General features: G+C 40.6%; 1 protein-coding gene across 1 annotated transcript in view; it reads right to left on the bottom strand.

Annotated features, from left to right (window-relative positions):
* The window catches only part of Plekha8 (pleckstrin homology domain containing A8), a 52,643-nt gene extending 34,141 nt beyond the window's left edge, over positions 1-18,502 (bottom strand). The window contains exons 1-2 of the mRNA XM_020157041.2: positions 18,045-18,502; positions 1,476-1,592 (exon numbers count right to left, since the gene is read on the bottom strand). Coding sequence (XP_020012630.1) covers positions 1,476-1,592; positions 18,045-18,084 — 157 coding nt within the window. The 5' untranslated portion in view covers positions 18,085-18,502. The remainder of the gene's footprint in view (positions 1-1,475; positions 1,593-18,044) is intronic.
* Positions 18,503-18,832: the final 330 nt, after the last annotated feature.

The following is an 18,832-nucleotide window of genomic DNA, read 5'->3' as shown; positions in this document are numbered from 1 at the left end:
GACTTAGAAGAACCTTACCTTGTCTGGGTGGCTTCTACCCCATCCAACTTTTGAGCTCAACTGGTACCAGCTATTTTCAGAGAGAAGAGGAGGCCAGCCCTCAATACCTCTTCTAGCTTGTACAAAGTTCTGTTTACCTATCCTAGATAGCTCTGTTGATCAAGAAGGAAAACCTCACAACTGGCTCCAAGGTATCACAACTTTGACCCAAAAAGGAACTCCCAATTTAATCTTTCATCAGAACTGAGAGGCACTCTCTTTTGGCCTATGTGTCTATGCATAAAGGATGCTGCTATGAGGCCAAAATGGTTTGCATGCTACCATGGTTTGTATGTGCCTCAGTTCAAAGAGAAAGTTGGAACCTCCCAAGGGTTCATTTATTGGAACCTGGTCCTGGGGTGGTGGATGTTATATGGTGGTAGGACCTTTAAGCAATGGAGCTTAGTGGGAGGTCACTGGGGGCACTGCCTGGGGAGGGAACTACTGTAGTTCTCATGGGATTCTGGTTAGTACTTGCGAGGTTATTATAAAAGAACAAACTGGTCTCTTTTTTGTCTCATTGTGTGATCTCTCCCCTAGTCATAAGCTCCCACCATAATGTCATTTACCATAATGTGTTCCATCCAGAGGGCTCTCACCAGAGCTACCACCACACTATTCAGACTTTCAGCCTCCAAAACTGTTAGCTAACTAAATCTCTTTCCTTTATATGTCACCCAGCCTCAGGTATTTTGCTATAGCAACAAAAAATGAACCAAAACACATGCCAACAAGTGAGTATATATTTTTTGTTGGTTTTTATCTCCTGGATTTTCTGGAAAGCACTCAAGAGCACGATATTTTTCTTATTCTACTACCCTTGACAAGTCAAACTTAAAGTGTAAGAATTCCCCTGATCTCTTCAGAGAAAGAAACAGGCAAATCATTCTCCTCGTCCCCTCCCAAATTCCCATCCAATTTGTTTTTCTTCTGAGTCATAATCTTCTCATTATGTTTCAAGATAACAAAACCAAGTGTAGGTCTGTTAGGGTTTTGTTTTGAATGGTGGGGTGGAGGTAGAGGGGATAGGCAGGCATACTTGTGCATGCATTTGTGATGCATGAGAGAGAGAGAGAAGAGGGGTGGGAAGACCTGATTTAAACACAGACGTGTTTGATACTATAGTATAAATACAAAAGCTTTGCAAATAGCCACTGGTCCCAGTGAGCCGATGACTAAGGAACAAGCACTAGCTGAATGGTAAAGCACATTGTTGTCATTTATTTGGACCATTTCTTAACCAATCTCTTTGTAAAAGTTGGCTGCAGTTTTTTTTTGCAAGGCTTTCTTGCAATGACATGGCACTATGTATCTTGGTCTGTACTATGGGAACTGCAGAGAAAAATCACATGGGGGCCAGTGCTTTTTTGCTTTTTTCAGAGACAGAAAAATAAGTAAATAAATAAATAAGACCTGCAAATTGGTTGGTTTCTCACCTTGAATTTCACAGACGGCCATCTGAATGCTCCCTTTGCAACCTTTCCAGGCATCTTCAGGAGAATCGTAATAGGATAATATTCCCCCACAGAGAAGGAACCATCGAGGTTGCCAACCTGAAAACAGAAACAAATACACCTTAGTAATTATTATTGGCTAATGTGTCTATGAGGACTCAGAAGCAGACTCTATCATAGGACACCAGCACCCAGTTACAAAGAGCTTTTCATTGCAAGGGAAATTCAAAGGGAATTCTAAGAGAGTAAGTTGCAAAATGGCTGTATGTTTGATCCCATTTTTGTAAAATGAAAAGCAAACACCCCCAGAAGCATATATTTTTCATCACATAAGGTACAGAAGAGGTCTGAAAGGCTCAATAACAAAGGGACAATTCTCTATTTAATACAACTTACACAAGATTTTTCTCCCCTAAAATAGTACTAATAATCTGTCCTTTTTAACTTTTCTAAGACAAATGACTATTGTGTCCTGATCATTATTGCTATCACACACTTATGCTCCTTTGTTCTGATTAAGGAAAAACTTCAGCAACTTATAAATGATGCAACAAGGATTATAATGCCCTTTCAACAATGGTTATGCAGTGTGCTGACCACTAGTACCAAATCACTTCAATACTGGAGAACTTCAGGAGCAAACCTCATAGAGTAGAAAGACATCTTATCTAGTCCTCTCACATGCCCCACATTTCAGTCAAACCAAACTTAACTGCTGAGTTTTGAGCTGGATCTTCTTCATAAAATGTCATCCCTAACTATCTCTGCATACACCTGTCAGGTCTTCTCTGTCGGATGTTTTTTTCCCTCTCTCTGAAATGCCCTCCTTTGGGGCTACATTTCTCTCAAGGGACTCTGCTGTAGCTGAGGCAGCCAGAGAAAAGGTCAGTCAGTGTTGGCCTTTGGGCAGAGTCCCAGGACTGATCAGGAAGACATCTGATGGGCCCTTGGGGATGGTTTCACACAAACCACATGGTTAAGATACCAACTGATGTCCAACGGATGTCCCTTTGTTATGTTACACAGAAAAATGACTGTATTGCCTGACGCACCCCAGCCTAAGATGATGATATAGAGAAACTCTGTTTGTAATCAGAAGGCTTGAATGGTCAGCACCAAATCTAAGTGAAGGAGTAGGTGGGCAGGCAAAATGTTTCTTTCATCATTTACTTCATCAGGGACTGTTTTTCTAGGAATAAGAATACTCAGCTCTGCCAGGTACAATGTCTCTCACTTCCTTAAACAAAAGTGAGTAAACTAATTCTCAACATTCACTTTCAAAATACCCTAACATTCACCTTTTCTCACCAAAGTAATCTTTTCAAAGACTATAGCTCTTATTACATTTTATATCAAAGATTCTTCCCAGGGACCCAGATCCCTTATTGAATGTTAGGATCTCTATGTCTTATCTCCAACTCAACTCTTGGCTGGCAAACTTCTTGAGATGAACTTAGAAATTTTTATTTCAGAAGATACTTCCTGACCTTGGCTTCAAATTCTACAGAGACTCAAACTTGAAGGCCACCATTTTTGCAACTAACACTGCAACTTGGCAAACCCAGTAATTATCAGACTAGAATTCTTATTGAACAGAGGATCAGCTCTCCTGGAATCAGACATTATTGATGATGTTTTTAGTTCTTTGCAAGAGATTCTGATTATTCATATCATCATTTAAGCCACCTTCCCTCAATGAGTTGGAAGAATCAATTTCTTAGAATCTCAGTAAGATCTGTAGTCAGGCCAGGCGCTGGTGGCTCATGCCTATAATCTTAGCTACCCAGCAGGCAGAGATCAGGAAGATTGTGGTTTGAAGCCAGCCTACGTAAATAGTTCAAAGGCCCTATCTCAAAAACAAACAAACAAACAAACACAATACGAAACAGATCTGGTGGAGTGGCTCAAGTGGTAGAGCGCCTACCTTGCAAGTATGAGGTACTAAGTTCAAATCCTAGTACTGCCAAAAAACAAAAAAACCCCAAAAAACCTGTAATCAGTAAACTAGAGCCAAAAGAGTCAATGGTGAGTTTCAATGAAGGCCAATGTCCCAGTTGAAGGTAGTTGGGCAGAAGGAGGTCCCTTATTCAGCCTTTCTGTTCTATTCTAGTCCTCAACTGACATGATGAGGCCCAGGAACATTTATTTAAGTGCAATCTACATACCTGGTGTACTGATTCAAATGTTACTCTCACCTAGAAACACCCTCAAAAAGCCATCTGGAATAATGCTTTACCAAATGTTTGGATACTTGTGTTCATTGACTTTCCATTACTATAACAAATACCTGAGACAAATCAACTTACAAGGAGGAAAGGTTTGTTTTGGCTTATAGTTTTAGAGGTTTTAGTCCATGGGTATGTGGCCTTTGGATCTATGCTGAGGCAGTACCTCACAGTGGGGAGCTTGTGGTAGTGCAAAAATGTTTACCTTATGGCAGCCAGGACAGGAAGGGGCCAGCATCCCAATAACCTAACTTCCTCCCACTAGACCCCTTCTCTCAAAGTTTCCACCACCTGCCAAAGTCATTGAGGACCAGACCTTAAAACACATGAGCTTTTGAGGGATATTCCAGATCCAATGTAGCACCCTGTGGCCCAGTCAAATTGACACATAAAATAAGCCATCACATCAATTTTATGTAACACAAGTTAAACAATGAGATGACACTGATTATAAGATGTTTCCAGAGTATGGAGTTATTGAAATGTGAAAAAAAATTCTTAAAATTGAAAAAGTGTATTGAACTACTTTTATCTTATAGGAACCTGAAAAATGTTCAACAGTCTCCCTTCCCCCACAAAGCACAGCTGCAGGAAGTTTTGAAGGTAGCTAGTAAATTATAATAGCAACTGAAACAATACCTTCCTTATAACCAGCTCTGTATTCATCTAGGGGAAGTTACAACTACACAAGGGGAAGTTCAAGATGTCACTAGTTTATTCTGTAACTTGGAACTACAGAAACTTTGACAAGAAAAACTTTCACTTTTTTATTTAGTTTATACATATATGAAAATGATATGAGACCCATTGCTTTGTACAATTAAGATATGCTAACGGACGTGCTAATAGAAAACAGCTTTTCTCATAAGCATAAAGTGCCCGGAGTTTCAAATGTTAGGAGACCACAGAATTCCCACTCCCATTAGAATCCAGAAAGAGTCTAGATCAGCACTAGGACACACTGCTCTTGTGTGATGTCCATGCTGAGGAAGTAAGACACAGCTAAGAAATGATATAGGAGAAAAAGGCATAAATGATAAAGAGGTCACTGATGTACTTACTGATTTAAATTAATCTAGAGTTACCTTGGAAGTGATAAAATGTTCAACACAGCAAAACTGTGGGTCTGTCCCAGTCCTGCTCTCTTAGAAGGGCATTCCACTCATCTTCCTCTAATCAGCCCCCCACCTCCTTTTTGCTATCCTCTATGAGATGGGGTGTGCACTCAGCTAACCACACTTCAACGAGCAAAAGGTTTTATTTCTTGTCAGCTACCATTGCCAGAGTTGGCCTAAAGGGAGGAAAATATTTAAATGCCAGTTTCACATACTTTGTATAACCCAGGATTATTTTACTATAGAAAGCATATTTGACATTTATTTTTGGTAATTCAGCATAAACCCCTTTCTCCATACTTCATTCATGTAATTTGGGTAGGGCCAACCAGCTTTGGGGTGGGCATGTGAGTCAGGCCTAATTGGGCCTTCACATACCCTGTCCTTAGTGATAGTTCCAGAATGGGCAAGTGGTTCAGCCTGAGGTAATTTTAGGACTTCTGCTGGGACTGGGGAAAGTCAGCGGGAACTAGAGACTGCCTGGTGCTTGTCGCAGCCATTCTGTCATCACAGGGGACATAAGCATGGCTATCACAATAAAGGTACAGAGGAAGAAAATGGCAAATCTGGATGACAGCCCCTGAGTCCCTCAATCAGAGCATGTCATGCCTGAAGGTAAGATACCCTGGACTTTTCTGCTAAGTGAGACAATTGACGTACCCTAGTCTGGGTGAACTGGGGTTTTCTTCAAACAAAAGACTGCTAAACTACCACCTGATCATCCCGTCAAATACACAAAAGTCACTTGACAAAATCTGACACCCTTTCATGATAAAGACAAACTAGTAACAGAAAGCAACTTCCTCAACTTGACAGAGGTTTCTCTAGGAAAAGCCCCCAACTAAAATACATAAAGACAGGATGCTTTTCTTCTCAAATGAGGTCAAAGACAGGATGTTTGCTCTCATCCCTTCTATTATAAGAGGTTCCCAGAGCAATAAGGCAAGAAAATGAAATAAAATGCATCCAAATTCAAAAGAAAGAAGCAAATCTAACTCTTTTCTCAGACATGCTCTTAGATATTAAAAAATTAGAACGAATTCAGCAAGATGCAATATACAAATATCAACTGCATTTCTAACTGCAAAGAGCAATCTGAAAAATGAAGTTAAAGAAAATAAATCCATTACAGCAACACCAAAAAGAATTAACTACTCAGAAAATAATTAATAAAGAAGTATAAAACATATACTCTGAAAAAGACAAAACATCACTAACGAAATTTTAAAAGACCTAAAGATCATTATTCCAAAACTGCTACCAGTTTGTTCTTTTCTCAGGTAGTCTAAATGCCTTCCTGCACTTAATGAACAACAAACTGTTTGCTAAACTCCCTCCGCTTCTCTTTCCTCCCTCCCCTTCCCTTTTGCTTTGGAAGCAAGGCCTCACGTGTTGCCCAGGCTGGCTTCCTACCCAAGGGCTCAAGTGACCCTTCTCCCTCAGGTCTCAGAGCAGCTGGGATTACAGGTGCATGCCACCACACCTAGTTAAAATTCAGTCTTTTCTCTTTAACCAAAATGGCTTTCAATTCAACTAATACAGAATATGTATTTTTCAATTAATATAATTTTCTTTGATATACATTTATATTTGGATCTAAATTTATGTTGTTCACATTACTTTGGCACAAAAATGTCTTCCTTTTTAATTCCCCAATAACAGTCACCATTTTCAAATCAAAAATTCTAAACAGAAATGTTAATTCTTTAAAGATCCAAACCAAAAAGTGATTTGTGAATCATACCCACTAATGACTAAAAAATACTGTAGCTTCACTTCCTTTTTTTCCCCAGCAGCCTTGTGACAAGTAGTTCATCAGAACACATCACTATGGTGGTGGGGAGATGACTGCATTACAGAAAACACTTAAAATATTTTAAAATTTACATAAAATAAAGTCAATCTTTGTCAAACAGTTCTGAGTTTCAATAAATACATAGTCCTCAAAACAACCAAAACAATCAAGACACAGAAAAATTTCACTATCCTTCCCTCCAAATTCCCTTGTTCTGCTTCTTTGTAATCAAGTCTCCCTCACCCTCCCCTGGCCAATCACTGTTGTGTTTTCGTTTGAAGTTCAAAGTACTTTATAATTTTCTCCCAGACTTCCTCTTTGACCTGTGTGTTACTTTGAAGCTACTGCTTAATTTCCACATCTTTTTTTTGTTATTGATTTGTAGTTATTTCTCTTAAAGACATAGAACATTCTTTTTGACAAGGTTTGGCAAGGGAGTATCATGGCCCAGTATATGACCTATCTGGTGAATGTTCCATGTGGACTTGAAAAACTGCAATACTCTGCTGCTATGATTTGTTCAGTTTTTCTTTGTAATCATGGGAGAGAGAGGCTTCAGAAGGCTCAGTCTATCTTGGTACAATAATATCCCTCTTACATAGTAACTAGTGGGATACTCTTGTTAGTTACCTTTCTCATTGCTGTGATCAAAATACCTGAGAGAACACAGGTGAGGAATTATTTATTTTGGCTCATAGTTTCAGAGGTGTCAGTCCATCATAGTTATGGAGGGCTTAGCAAGGCAGCTCACATCATGCTGACCAGGAAGCAGAGAGAGAGAGGGAGGACCAGGGACCAGGTATAACCTTCAAAGGCATGCCCTCAGTGACTTACTTCCTCCTAAAGTCTCCATAACTTACCAAAATTATACCAGCAGCTGGGGACCAAACATTCAAACACAAGAGTGTGAGGGAACATTTCATATTCAAACCTTAACAGATATCCCGTAAGTGAAATGGTAGCTTCGTGCTAGAATACATCCAATCACTCTGCCTATAAATCCATCATTGTTCCTTCAGAACTTCTGCCAATTAAGGTGTTACAAGAAACCAGACATTTATCATCTTACTGCTTAACAGAAAAATCAGATAAAAAGAAAACATTAACTCATTGTGAATTTTAAAAGTTTATAAGACATGCTGCTATGTAGAAATAAAAAATGAGAGGGGCCTATTTAAATCCTTTTAAAAGAAAGAAAAGTGAAGTAAAGGTGCTTTTTGAATAGTAGTAAGAGGAAAGACTAGTTACTATAATGAATGGGGAGGGAATGGGAAAAGCAAAAGTCTGAGGAAACTCCTTAATTTTCAGCTTTAGCTTTCTTTCCCACAAAATTTCAGTGTGAGTTTAAATGGTCCTTAGTAGTCTCTTTCAAAACTTGTAAATCTCTATCCTAATAAAGAACAAAAAATTCAATTTTTTTCCCAGAATCTGTTTCAAGGCAAAGTAACTAATGTGAAGAAAATAAAATGAGATTAAAATTCTTGATAGGACTGACACTCTTTCTGAAGTGGTAAGTCAGACTTATTTTACTCAAACAAAATTTTGGTTTCTATGTTTATAACCTATATATTATGGTTATAATACATCGTATATTATGTATGTTATGTAGATATGTAAACAGTGAAAAAAAACCTACAAATTTAAATAGAAACAGAGCACAATTACTGATCTAACATCAATAACTCCTGACCTCCAACACCTTGGTGGTTTCCAATGTCCAGCCTGAGTGCTCAGCCACACCTCATGTACTCAGGGCCTGCACCATACCTCAGCTCCCCTAGTGGAGGCTCTAGACAGGGCAGGACTAACAAAGCCTTGGGATTCTTGGCCAGGTCAGTAAGATTTTTGCTGCAGCTGAGGAGGGAAGAAAAAGAAGAAACACCCCTCATCGTAACAGATAATAACCAAGTATTAGCTAAATTACAGGCTTCTTGATTTACATTAATTAATCCACAGAGCATTTTTTTTTGAGCAGTTATAATTTGCCAGGCTTGGAGATTTAGAGAAAAGAAGATATAGCCGTCAAGAAGTGACAGTCTAGTACGAGTGAGGCTTGCAGATGGTGAGGAGACCAACTATAATTACAACTATAGCAAAAAATCTTCTTAGAACCTTCTGTTAGAACCTGTTGAAAGTCACCTCTCTTACGTACTATGGGAAACAAAATTGGATATTTATGTGTTCTGGACAGTACTTCTCATATGTCCGCCAGCATCTTACTTAATGGAGTCAGGAAACTGGTTCAAGCTCAGACTCATAACATCTAGATGTGTCATCTTCAGCATAGCACTTAATTCCTCTGGACATTATTTTCCAATTTATAAACAGAAAGATGGAATACACTGAGTTTCTAAGGCTCCTTCCAAGCTTAACTCATCATCTTCCCTCTGACCCTAATATCTCTCTCAACAGATTCGGTATCCTATCAACCATCCAAGCTGCAAACCTGAGGGTGATTCTGCCCTGTCTCTCCATGTTAATCACTGAGTCCTTCTCAGTCACCTGTATTTCTGCTCATGACTTCAACACTCCACTGTGTTCACACTGGGCGAACAGTGTGAAGTCATGGGAAAGAGTCATGCAGATCTGGCATGAGACTTATTAGCTATGTGACTCAAGTTATTTATTTATCATATGAGCCTTGTGAAATGGGGTACAATGCCTCCCTCGTCCCCTCCTGTCTTCCCATATTTTAGCTCCCCTACCCTCCTTGTCAAGGTTCATATTCTGAACCTTGAAAGTCTACCTTCCTTGTCAGTCTTCTTAAATACCGTTATTACCTGTTCTTTCTTCCTATTCAGAAACCCCAAGTGACCCCTTACCATGCCAATTCTAAACTCTCAGACTTGGTTTAATAATCTAACCCCATCCTAACACCACCCCAGTATTTCCTCCTGCTCTTACAAAGAACTCCTTTTTCATCCTACTGATTTTTTTCTTTGAAGGTCACTTCTGCTCCCTAGTAGTTTCCCCACTTTCCCCATTCTGTTCACACAAATTCTACCCACCTTTTGGTTCCACCTCTTCCATGAAGTTTTCCCTAGTCACTCCTGAAAAGGGGCTCTTTACATTTTTCTGTCTCTTTAAGATAGTTTTACACACCTTCCTCTCTCTTGCTTTCTTCCTTCCTAATTTCTTACTGTTTACATTGGTCTCAAATGTTGAAGGGCAGAGCTCCATCCAAGTTGTGTATATTGGTCAGCAAAAGGCCATCTGCAATGTCAACCTTGATGACCAAAAATTTTGGCATTCCAGCCCTTCAAAGGTACCCCAATTTGCTTTTAAAAAATCCCAGTAAAGAAACCAAAAAGTGAATGGTAACACCTAACCTCCTCTAGGGGCAGGATCTATACAATGCAGTCCCTCCACACCTTGTCTTGTCAAGTTACTACTTGAAAACTTAAATGTTGAAATCACAAATTTAACTAAAAGCACATTTTCACTGTTGAGAAGGACTTCTCCTGAGCACAAAGATCACACCTCAAAACAGTAGCCCCAACACCCTCTCAGAGTCTGATAAGAGGCTAGTGCTCAGTATTATTTTTGGCAGTACTAGAGTTTGAACTCAAGGCCTCATGCTTACTAGGCAGGATTGGGTCCTTTTTTGTGTTGGGTATTTTCAAGATAGGGTCTTGGAAACTATTTGCTGGCTTTGAACCTTCATCCTGCTGATCTCTGCCTCCTGAGTAGTTAGGATTACAGGCATGAGTCACTAGCACCTGGCTTAGTAAGTATTTCTTGAATGAATGAATGAAAAAGGTATATTCATGTTGAAAGTAAATTTTGAAACCATTCCTCTGGTATTTAAATACCTCTGGTATTTAAGACAGAGTCATCTTTGTCTTGGTCTATATAGGGACAATTTTATCTGAAGGAAATACTCAAGCAAGTATTTTGCTTCCTTTGATGTGACAGAAACGCTAAGAAAGGTCAGCCTTCTCTCTGGCAAGTACTCTCTAAATATTTTCCATTTCTCCATCTCTTCTATTTCTGCCACATACTCCACAAGTCAACTTAAAACTGGATCCAGGGAGAGAAAGGGCCAAGCACCATGGCACTTTTCATTCATCTGACTTGTGTATAACAATAGCTCCAAAACCTGTTTATTGTCTGTCTCAAATCTATACATAATGGAATTTAATTGGCTTTGCTCAACCTAAACAAAATGAAAGTAATGTAACAGGAAGTGGTGAGGATTAAACATTGAGAGCACAGTCCAATAACAATGATCCCCAGGCTTCTTCAGTTCACAGACCACTTCAATGACATCCAAGACTCCACAGATCACCCACATCATCTCCAACCATGTCACACATCAGAACCAGTGGGAAGACTGGAGCCATTTTTGATGTGATGCCAGTGGAGACAATATTATATCATCTCTTAAGTTTCTTAACAAATTATTAATTTTCTGGAAGCAGAAGCACATAGTAGAGGTTTAATGATCTATAGTTTTCATTCATTCAAAGGGGACCATATGATTGTCATAGGACTGTACAGTCAATTCTAAATTTTGATGGCTTATTTAGGTCTTTTCTCTTATAATCTTTTCTCTTATAAGCTATAGATTATAAGCTTCCTAAAGGAAGCTTGAAGGAATTCAATATATATTCTCAGAAATCATGAGAAGCCACAATTTCCACACAGAAAGCTGAACACAGAGAGACTGAATTTTTCCGGGAATCATTAATAAAAATAGCTATCCAATTAACCTACCCTTAAGGGAACTACCAGCCAGGTTCAATATATTTTCCATTTCATTTTCTTAACAAATTAGGCATGGCTATTATTACGGCTGTTATTTAAAAACTAAGACTCAGGGAAATTAAGTAACTTGCTAAGGTATCTGCACTAGTAAGTAGGAGAGCAGAAGTCTGAGCTCTGGGGTTTCTGACTCCAATCTTTTGCATTTAAGCATTCAGATATACTGAATTGTGACTTTGCTATTGTTTGGATCTTAAATGACCCCAAAGGCCCATGTGTTAAAGGCTTGGTCCTAAGGTGGTGCTACTGGGAAGTTGTGGAAAACTTAAGAGGTGGGGCCAAGTGTGAGGTCATTAGGGGAATGTCCTTGAAGGGGACTGTGGGACCTGGGACCCTTCCTTGCTATTTTTTTGCTTCCTGCCAAGCAAGCATTTCACCTTGTCATATACTCCCACAATGATGTGCTGCCTTATCACAAGCCCAAAGCAATAGGGCCATTCGGCTAAAACTTCTAACCCTAAAATAAATTTTCTCTTTATAAGTTAATTATCTCAAGAATTTCATCATAGTATCAGAAAACTGGCTAACACACTCTGTCACTGAAACCAGGAATTCCTTGGGTAAAAACTAACCATTAGATAAACACGAAAAGAATGAAGTTGTATCTCTATCTCACATGATACACAAAAATTAATTCAACATGAATCAGAGCCCAAAATCTAAGAGCTAAAACTACAAGAAAAAGCATAGCACTAAATCTTCATGACTTTGGGTTAGACAATGGTTTCTTAAGATATGATACCAAAAGCATAAGCAATGAAAGAAAAAATTTGGTAAAATGGACTATCCCAAAACTTAAAACTTTTATGCTATAAATGATACCATCAAGAAAATGAAAAAGACTATAGAATAAAAGAAAATGCGTGCAAGTCATATATCTGATAAGGAACTTATATCCAGAATAAAGAACTCTTGCAACTCAATACTGAGAAAATAACCCAATTAACAAATGGGCAAAGGGTGAAAACGGACAATTCTCCAAGGAAAATCTAAAAAATGGCTTGTAAGCAAATGAAAAGATGATCAACATCATTAGTCAGAGAAATTATAACTCAAAGTCACAAGACACTGTTCAATACCCACAGTATAGCTACCATAAAAAATACAGTAAAAGGTGTTGGCAAGGATGTGAAGAAACTGAAACTTCTTTGATTGTTAAGGAGACTATAAAATGGCGTGGTCATCTTGGAAGACAATTCAGCAATTCCTCAAATTGTTAAACAAAGAGTTATCCTATGACCCATCAATTCTACTCCTAGACATATACCAAAGTGAAATGAAAACCAATCTATACAAAAAAAAAAAAATCTTGTACAAAAATGTTCACTGCAACATTATTCACAACAGCCCCCAAATGGAACAACTGAAAAGTCCATTAACTGAAGAACAGATAAGCAAAATGTGGCTTATCACATAAGAATGTATTATAGCTATAGTATATTATTTGGCAATGAAAAGGAATTAAGTACTGATACACACTAAAATATTGTACATACAAAAATATTACGCTAAGGAAAAGAAACCAAAGACAAAAGACCATATATTTTATTATTCCACTTATACAAAATGTCTATAGTAGGCAAACCTATGCAAGCAGATTAGTGGTTGCAAGAGTGAGGGGTGGGTATAAGAGTGATTGCTAAAGAAATTTCTTTTTAGGACAATGAAAATCTTCCAAAATTAACTGCGGCAATAGCTACTCTTTGTATATATTCTAAAACCACTGACTTGTACAATTTAAGTGGGTGAATTTTATGGTACCTGAATTGCTATCTCAACAAAGATATTAAAATCACAACACAAAAATGTTGACCAGAGGTTGTGAGACCATGAATCCTACTTTCGATCATCATATTCCAAATGTCTTCCTGGTACACTTTACCCAGCACAAACATATGGGGCAAGAGTCACCTGCCTCCCCCAGGGAAGAAGCAAAATTTTAGCACCTCCTAAGTGACAATCATCCAGCCAGCATGATGCAAGCTTTTGTTATTCTAGAGTGTAATGCTTCAATGCGCTAGCACCCAAACCTGCTATAGAGGTCCAAGAAGCCTATAACTGGCTGGAGCTTAAGGCAGTAGCCTTCCTTTCTGCTGTGTGGGCAGGAAAAGGACCTTAAACTGCAAACCTTGTGACAAAACATGCACAACATTAGGCACTCAAAGCCTTCGCTTCTCCTGCACTCCTCCTCTCCTCCTTCCTCCAAACAGAGTCTTGTATTCTAGGTCAAACATACTTCAAATATAAGCACCTATGAATCAGCTAGAATTATGTAATGATCAAGTGGGAAGGACCTTTAAAAGTATTATGTAATGGAGCAGGTGACTTTAGAGCCACCTATTAACTGGGTGGCCCTGGGCCCATTCCAACACTGTAACTCAATGTCTTCATCTAGAAAATGGAAATAAAAAAGGCAACCGCTTTTCAAAATTGCCACAAAGATTGAAGGAGCTAATCCATGTAAAATGTTTACGAATACTCACGGGCACATTGTAGGTGCTATTTTTTTTAAAACTATTCTTATAAACTGATGAATCCCATTATTTTTATGGAGGAAGACATTGAAGTTCAAATGAGTTCAATACCACTAAAACTGGTATTTGACTTCCAGCTTTTGCTTGACCCAGGGTTCTATGGCATTAATATATGTATAGCTCAGCATGTATCCTTGACTAAATTTTAGGACTTGAAAGATATAAATAGGTTAGAGGTATGGGTTCAAGCCAGCAGAGTCCCTGTCTACCAAGTGTGAAGCCCTGAGTTCAAACTCCAGTAATGCCAAAAAGATACAAGTAACAAGCAAACAGCAGTGTCTAACAGTAGTATACTGTGCAAGTTATACACTCAAGTTTAATCCATTTCCTTCTCATCCTAAATTTAATTTTCTAACATCTGAAGAGAGACTTGGACACACTAAATCCCACAATGTCCAATGTTCTATATTTCAAGGGGCAGGATGGCTCAGAAGCTCTTTTTTTTTTTTCTTTCACTTTTCATTGAAGGAACAAGGTACATAAGTATGCCTAGTAACTGAGTGAAGAGACTTTATATCTTTTCTGTGCCTGTATTCTAAAAGTACGTACGTGAAAGCAATTTAGATATTACTCTCAAGGTTTGGTAGTTCTAACTTTGAATTATTGATTCCTATAAATTTAATTCAAGAGGCTCAGAAAAAAAGCTATAGTATTTGGAGAGATGCAAAGATGTGGCCTAAAAGTTTCTACACTGCAAGCAGAATAGCTTAAGTTTCGCCATTTCTCTTTCACACATGCACACACACACACTTATACCACATTGTTTAACCTAGCCTGCAAGGCCCTGTAATATCAGCCTCCCATATGCCCCTGATGTCTCCTCACTCTTAAGTCTCCAGCCAAAGGGGTTCTCTTTCCTCTTCTCAAACTACTGTTTCCTATCCTGTTCTGATGTCTTCACGCAAGCATTCTCTGTGTCTGAAAGCTCTTACTTACAGCCTCCACCTGCACTGCTGCTTTGGCCCACTCACCTAGTTAGCTTTATTTGTCCTTCAGGCTCTGCTCACTGAAAGCAGCCTTCTCCAGCAACCCAGACTAGCCTCCCTGGTTCTCCCACCCCATCACACACATTTGGAACATATTTCTAACCACTTATCCTTCTAACCCACCAGAATGTAGTCTCAAGGAGAGCAGAAGCTATCCGTTTTGTTCAACATTGCTTCCCTTGTTCCTAGCACAAAGCCCAGCAAATAGCAGTTTGTGAAGCTCTGAGGCAGATCACTTCCTTAGCATGCACAAGGCCTTTGGTTGATTCCCCAATATCACAAAAAGAAAAAGAAAGGAAATTAACATTTTCCATGAATTCAAAAGGATCAAGTAATAAACTGATTTAATGTCTCCACTCATATCTGACAAAGTATTACATATCAAGCTGTCCACATGACAGAAATACACAAACTACATAAAAAGAATCATTGGTTATGGACTTATTTTGGAGAATAATTCAGAAAAGATGAGGGCTGGGATGTAGCTCGGTGGTACAGAACTTGCCTAGCATGTGTGAGGCCCTGGGTTCGATCCCAGCACCAAAAAAAAAAAAAAAAAAAGACAGAAAAGATGAAACCTTGGATTGGGGTTATTTTTGTATTTTAATGTACCTGTGTATAACTACAAGGAAAAAAGTTACTTTTTTTCAAACTTGCAAAGCAGGTGCTCTATCTCTTGAGCCACACCTCCAGTCCTTTTTTGTTCTGGTTATTTTGGAGATGAGGTCTCTCAAACTATTTGCCTAGGTTGGCCTTGAACTGTGATCCTCCCGATTTCAGCCTCTCAAGTAGTTAGGATTACAGGCATGAGCCACTGGCACCCAGTAAAAAAAAGTTACTTTAAAAATAAGCATCAAGCTGGGTGCCAGTGGCTCACACCTATAATCTTAGCTACTCAGGAGACAGAGATCAGGAGGATCTTGGTTTGAAGCCAGCCTGCACAAATAGTTGGAGAGACCCTATCTCGAAAAACCCATTACAAAAAAGGGCTGTGGAGAGGCTCAAGTTGTAGGAGCCTCTCCTACAACTTGAGTTCCAACCCCAGTACTGCAAAAAAAAAAAAAAAAAAGCATCAGAAGAAAAAAGTCTCCATCAAACTTATCATTCACACTCAAACAAGCTCTTTTTGAGAGACAACTAGCAAAGGAGGGTAGAGGAAACAAGAATGCATATTATCTTTCTAGACTATTACCATTCTTTTCTCTCTTTCTTTTTTCTTCTTTGTACTGGGGCTTGAACTCAGGGCCTACACCTTGAGCCACTCCATCAGTCTGGACCATAATTGTAAATATATCTAGAAGAGTAGTCAGTGTTGTGATGGGCTTCTGTGAACAGCTTGTTCACAAGGAGGAGGTATGTAAGTCAAAGGAACAAACAGCTGCCTGTGACAATGGCTCCATTGCCCCTTTTCTGCCCTGGTACCCCTTCCTTACTTGCAGAAGAAAAAAGTACTATCTTTTCCAACAGAAAAGATAATATGGGCATCACATGAGAAAGATTCCAGAAGACACTCCTAGAGAAATTTTGCTTTAATGAGGAATACACAGGACAGTCAGAGTAAAGGAAGGAAGGAAGGGAGGAAGGAAAGGAGGAAAGAAGGAAAGAAAGCATTTCACTACCAGGAAATAGGTACTATTCTAAGATACCTAACTGCTATACTAAAAGGGGGAGAGGAAAAAGGAAGAGATTTGAAAGGGTAAGGGGTAAGGACTGTTGAGAATGAAAGAAAAATAAGTAAAACAACAAGCTTATATGACAGAAAGGGGTGAATGACCAGCAACTAATTTGGAATCAAGGACTAAGATGCACACATTTTAGGGCTTACAGAGACTTCAAAAGGAAGATGTCCTGGTCTAGCCTCCTCTTCCCCTTAGATTAGCACAGTGCTAATTGGCTTCTGGCTTTCACCAAACTGAGGCCCAGCTCTGAGTTATTCACATCTAAGCTAATGAAGTTGCTGACACCACTTCAGTTCTTGAAGGAAAGGCCAGGTCTTGTAAAGAGAACACCTCTCCTCACTCACTCTCTCTCTCTTATGATTACAGGAAAAACAAACAACTCATTGCCAACCACACTACACCAAGGGAACAAACTCTAGTACACCCAACAGGTGCACTGTTGTCTTTGCTGCCTACTGTGACCGCCTCAAAGTTACCATGCCAACAGATCCTCCCAGGCATACCCATCCTTAAAACACCCAGAGCAACCTTGCAATACCTTTAAACCACAGTCCCATCAAAAAAAGGATGGGAAAAATCTCTCTCCTGAACCCTTTCACAGGTACTGGGAGCACTTCTGATTTCAAATTTAAAATTTTTTCCATAATAAGTTTAATTCCAAAAATGTGTGCAGCAGTTTCCAACATAAAGAAGGCTTTTATTAAATACTGGTTGCACAGAAGAAAAACTGTTCACTATGAGTGATATTCACAGCTTAAAAACGGTTCGAACGTTCTCAAGATATTTCGAAAGTACTTGCAGAAATTGGAAAGGGGATAGGTTATTATTTTTAAGCCATTCTACTTGGCAGGGCAAAGAAACAAAGCTTTTAATATTTGCGTTCATCTTATGGTAGTTTCAGAGTCTAAAACAAAAGAAACGCTCAGTGAGAGTATCAAAAATCTTATGCAGACTGTGGAGCTTTGAAACTGTTGTAAACTGTAACTCTGTTACCTTGATGTGCACGCAGATGACTGTGATAATGCGAAAAATGTTTACATTGGGGACTTTGATAAAGGACCTTTCACCTCTGCAATTCCAGGTGACTGCTGGCCCTCATTTGAAACCCTACAACCTAGATGCGGGACAGGCAAGTCTGGATCCCTTACTGGAATTCTAGAGACTCCCAGCGGACCCCACAGCGGCACGTTGGCGCCTTTCGCGGCAGCACCCCAAATCTCAGTCTTTCATAGCTCACCCAACCGGGGGAGGGGCGACAGATCCTGTGTACAGATAGCAGAGGGCGTCAGGTCTTGGGCGGGAACTGCTGTGCGACACATTCCGGATCCGCACAAGCCTCCGCGGTCTGTCATGACCGTGACTGTGGTCCCCACGGAGGCGCGTCCCGACACTGCCCCCCGGCAGCTCAAACAAAGGCCCGGCCCCCTGCGCCCCGGGCCGGCGAGGCACTCACCGCTCAGATAGTTGGTCCACTTGTACAGCACCCCCTCCATGGCGCCCGCAGTCCCTGGGCCCGCGCTGCGCGGGCGCCGCTCGCCCACGCCCGCCGGCCCCCTCACCGGCCCAGGGCCCAGGTGGCGAGGAGCACCGGCAGCAAGGCCATCATCCGGCGTGGCCCAGACGCCCACTGCCGGCGCCCGGGCCCCGGGCGGAGACGCCCGGCCCGTCTCACATCTTCGGCCCGGGGGCGGGGTCACTGCTGCGGCCTCGGCCCCAGAAGCGGTGGCCTGCTGTGGGCCAGCGCGGTGGGGCCAGGCCCGCTGTCCACCAGGAGACCAAGGCGTTGGGCGGGCGGGTCTGAGGGGGGCGCCCAAGCCTCCTGAGTGCAGAGAGTAAAGCAGCGGTTGCAGGCGGCCCCACCGCGCGCTACCTGAACCCTCCACCGGCCGGGCCCGGAGCGCGCTCGCGCATGCCCAGTGCAACGCACTGCGCGCACTTTCCCGAAATCCACCCCGGAGTTTCGCGGCCGCGGTGGCCGCGGGGCTGACGTCGCGGGAGAGGCCCGCAGGGAAATTGAGTTCTGGGGTGCTGGCTTGAGAATAGGTGATGACTAGGAAGAACAGAGGGACCCTGAGATCAGTATGGGACACAGTTTGATTGTAAAGGATGGTGTACTTGGGTTGGGTGCCAATTCACAATGTTTGAGTGCCTACATACCCCTTAAGGTACCCCTGAACTGTAGTCCCCAAGGGTCCAATTTTCATTTCCAGGGCGCAGTAACCCCGCCCCCTGACCGAGGAT

This window comes from Castor canadensis, chromosome 2 (genome assembly GCF_047511655.1).
Source record: "Castor canadensis chromosome 2, mCasCan1.hap1v2, whole genome shotgun sequence".
In the NCBI taxonomy this organism is placed as follows: Eukaryota; Metazoa; Chordata; class Mammalia; order Rodentia; family Castoridae; genus Castor; species Castor canadensis.
This window is presented reverse-complemented; position numbering and strand designations above follow the sequence as displayed.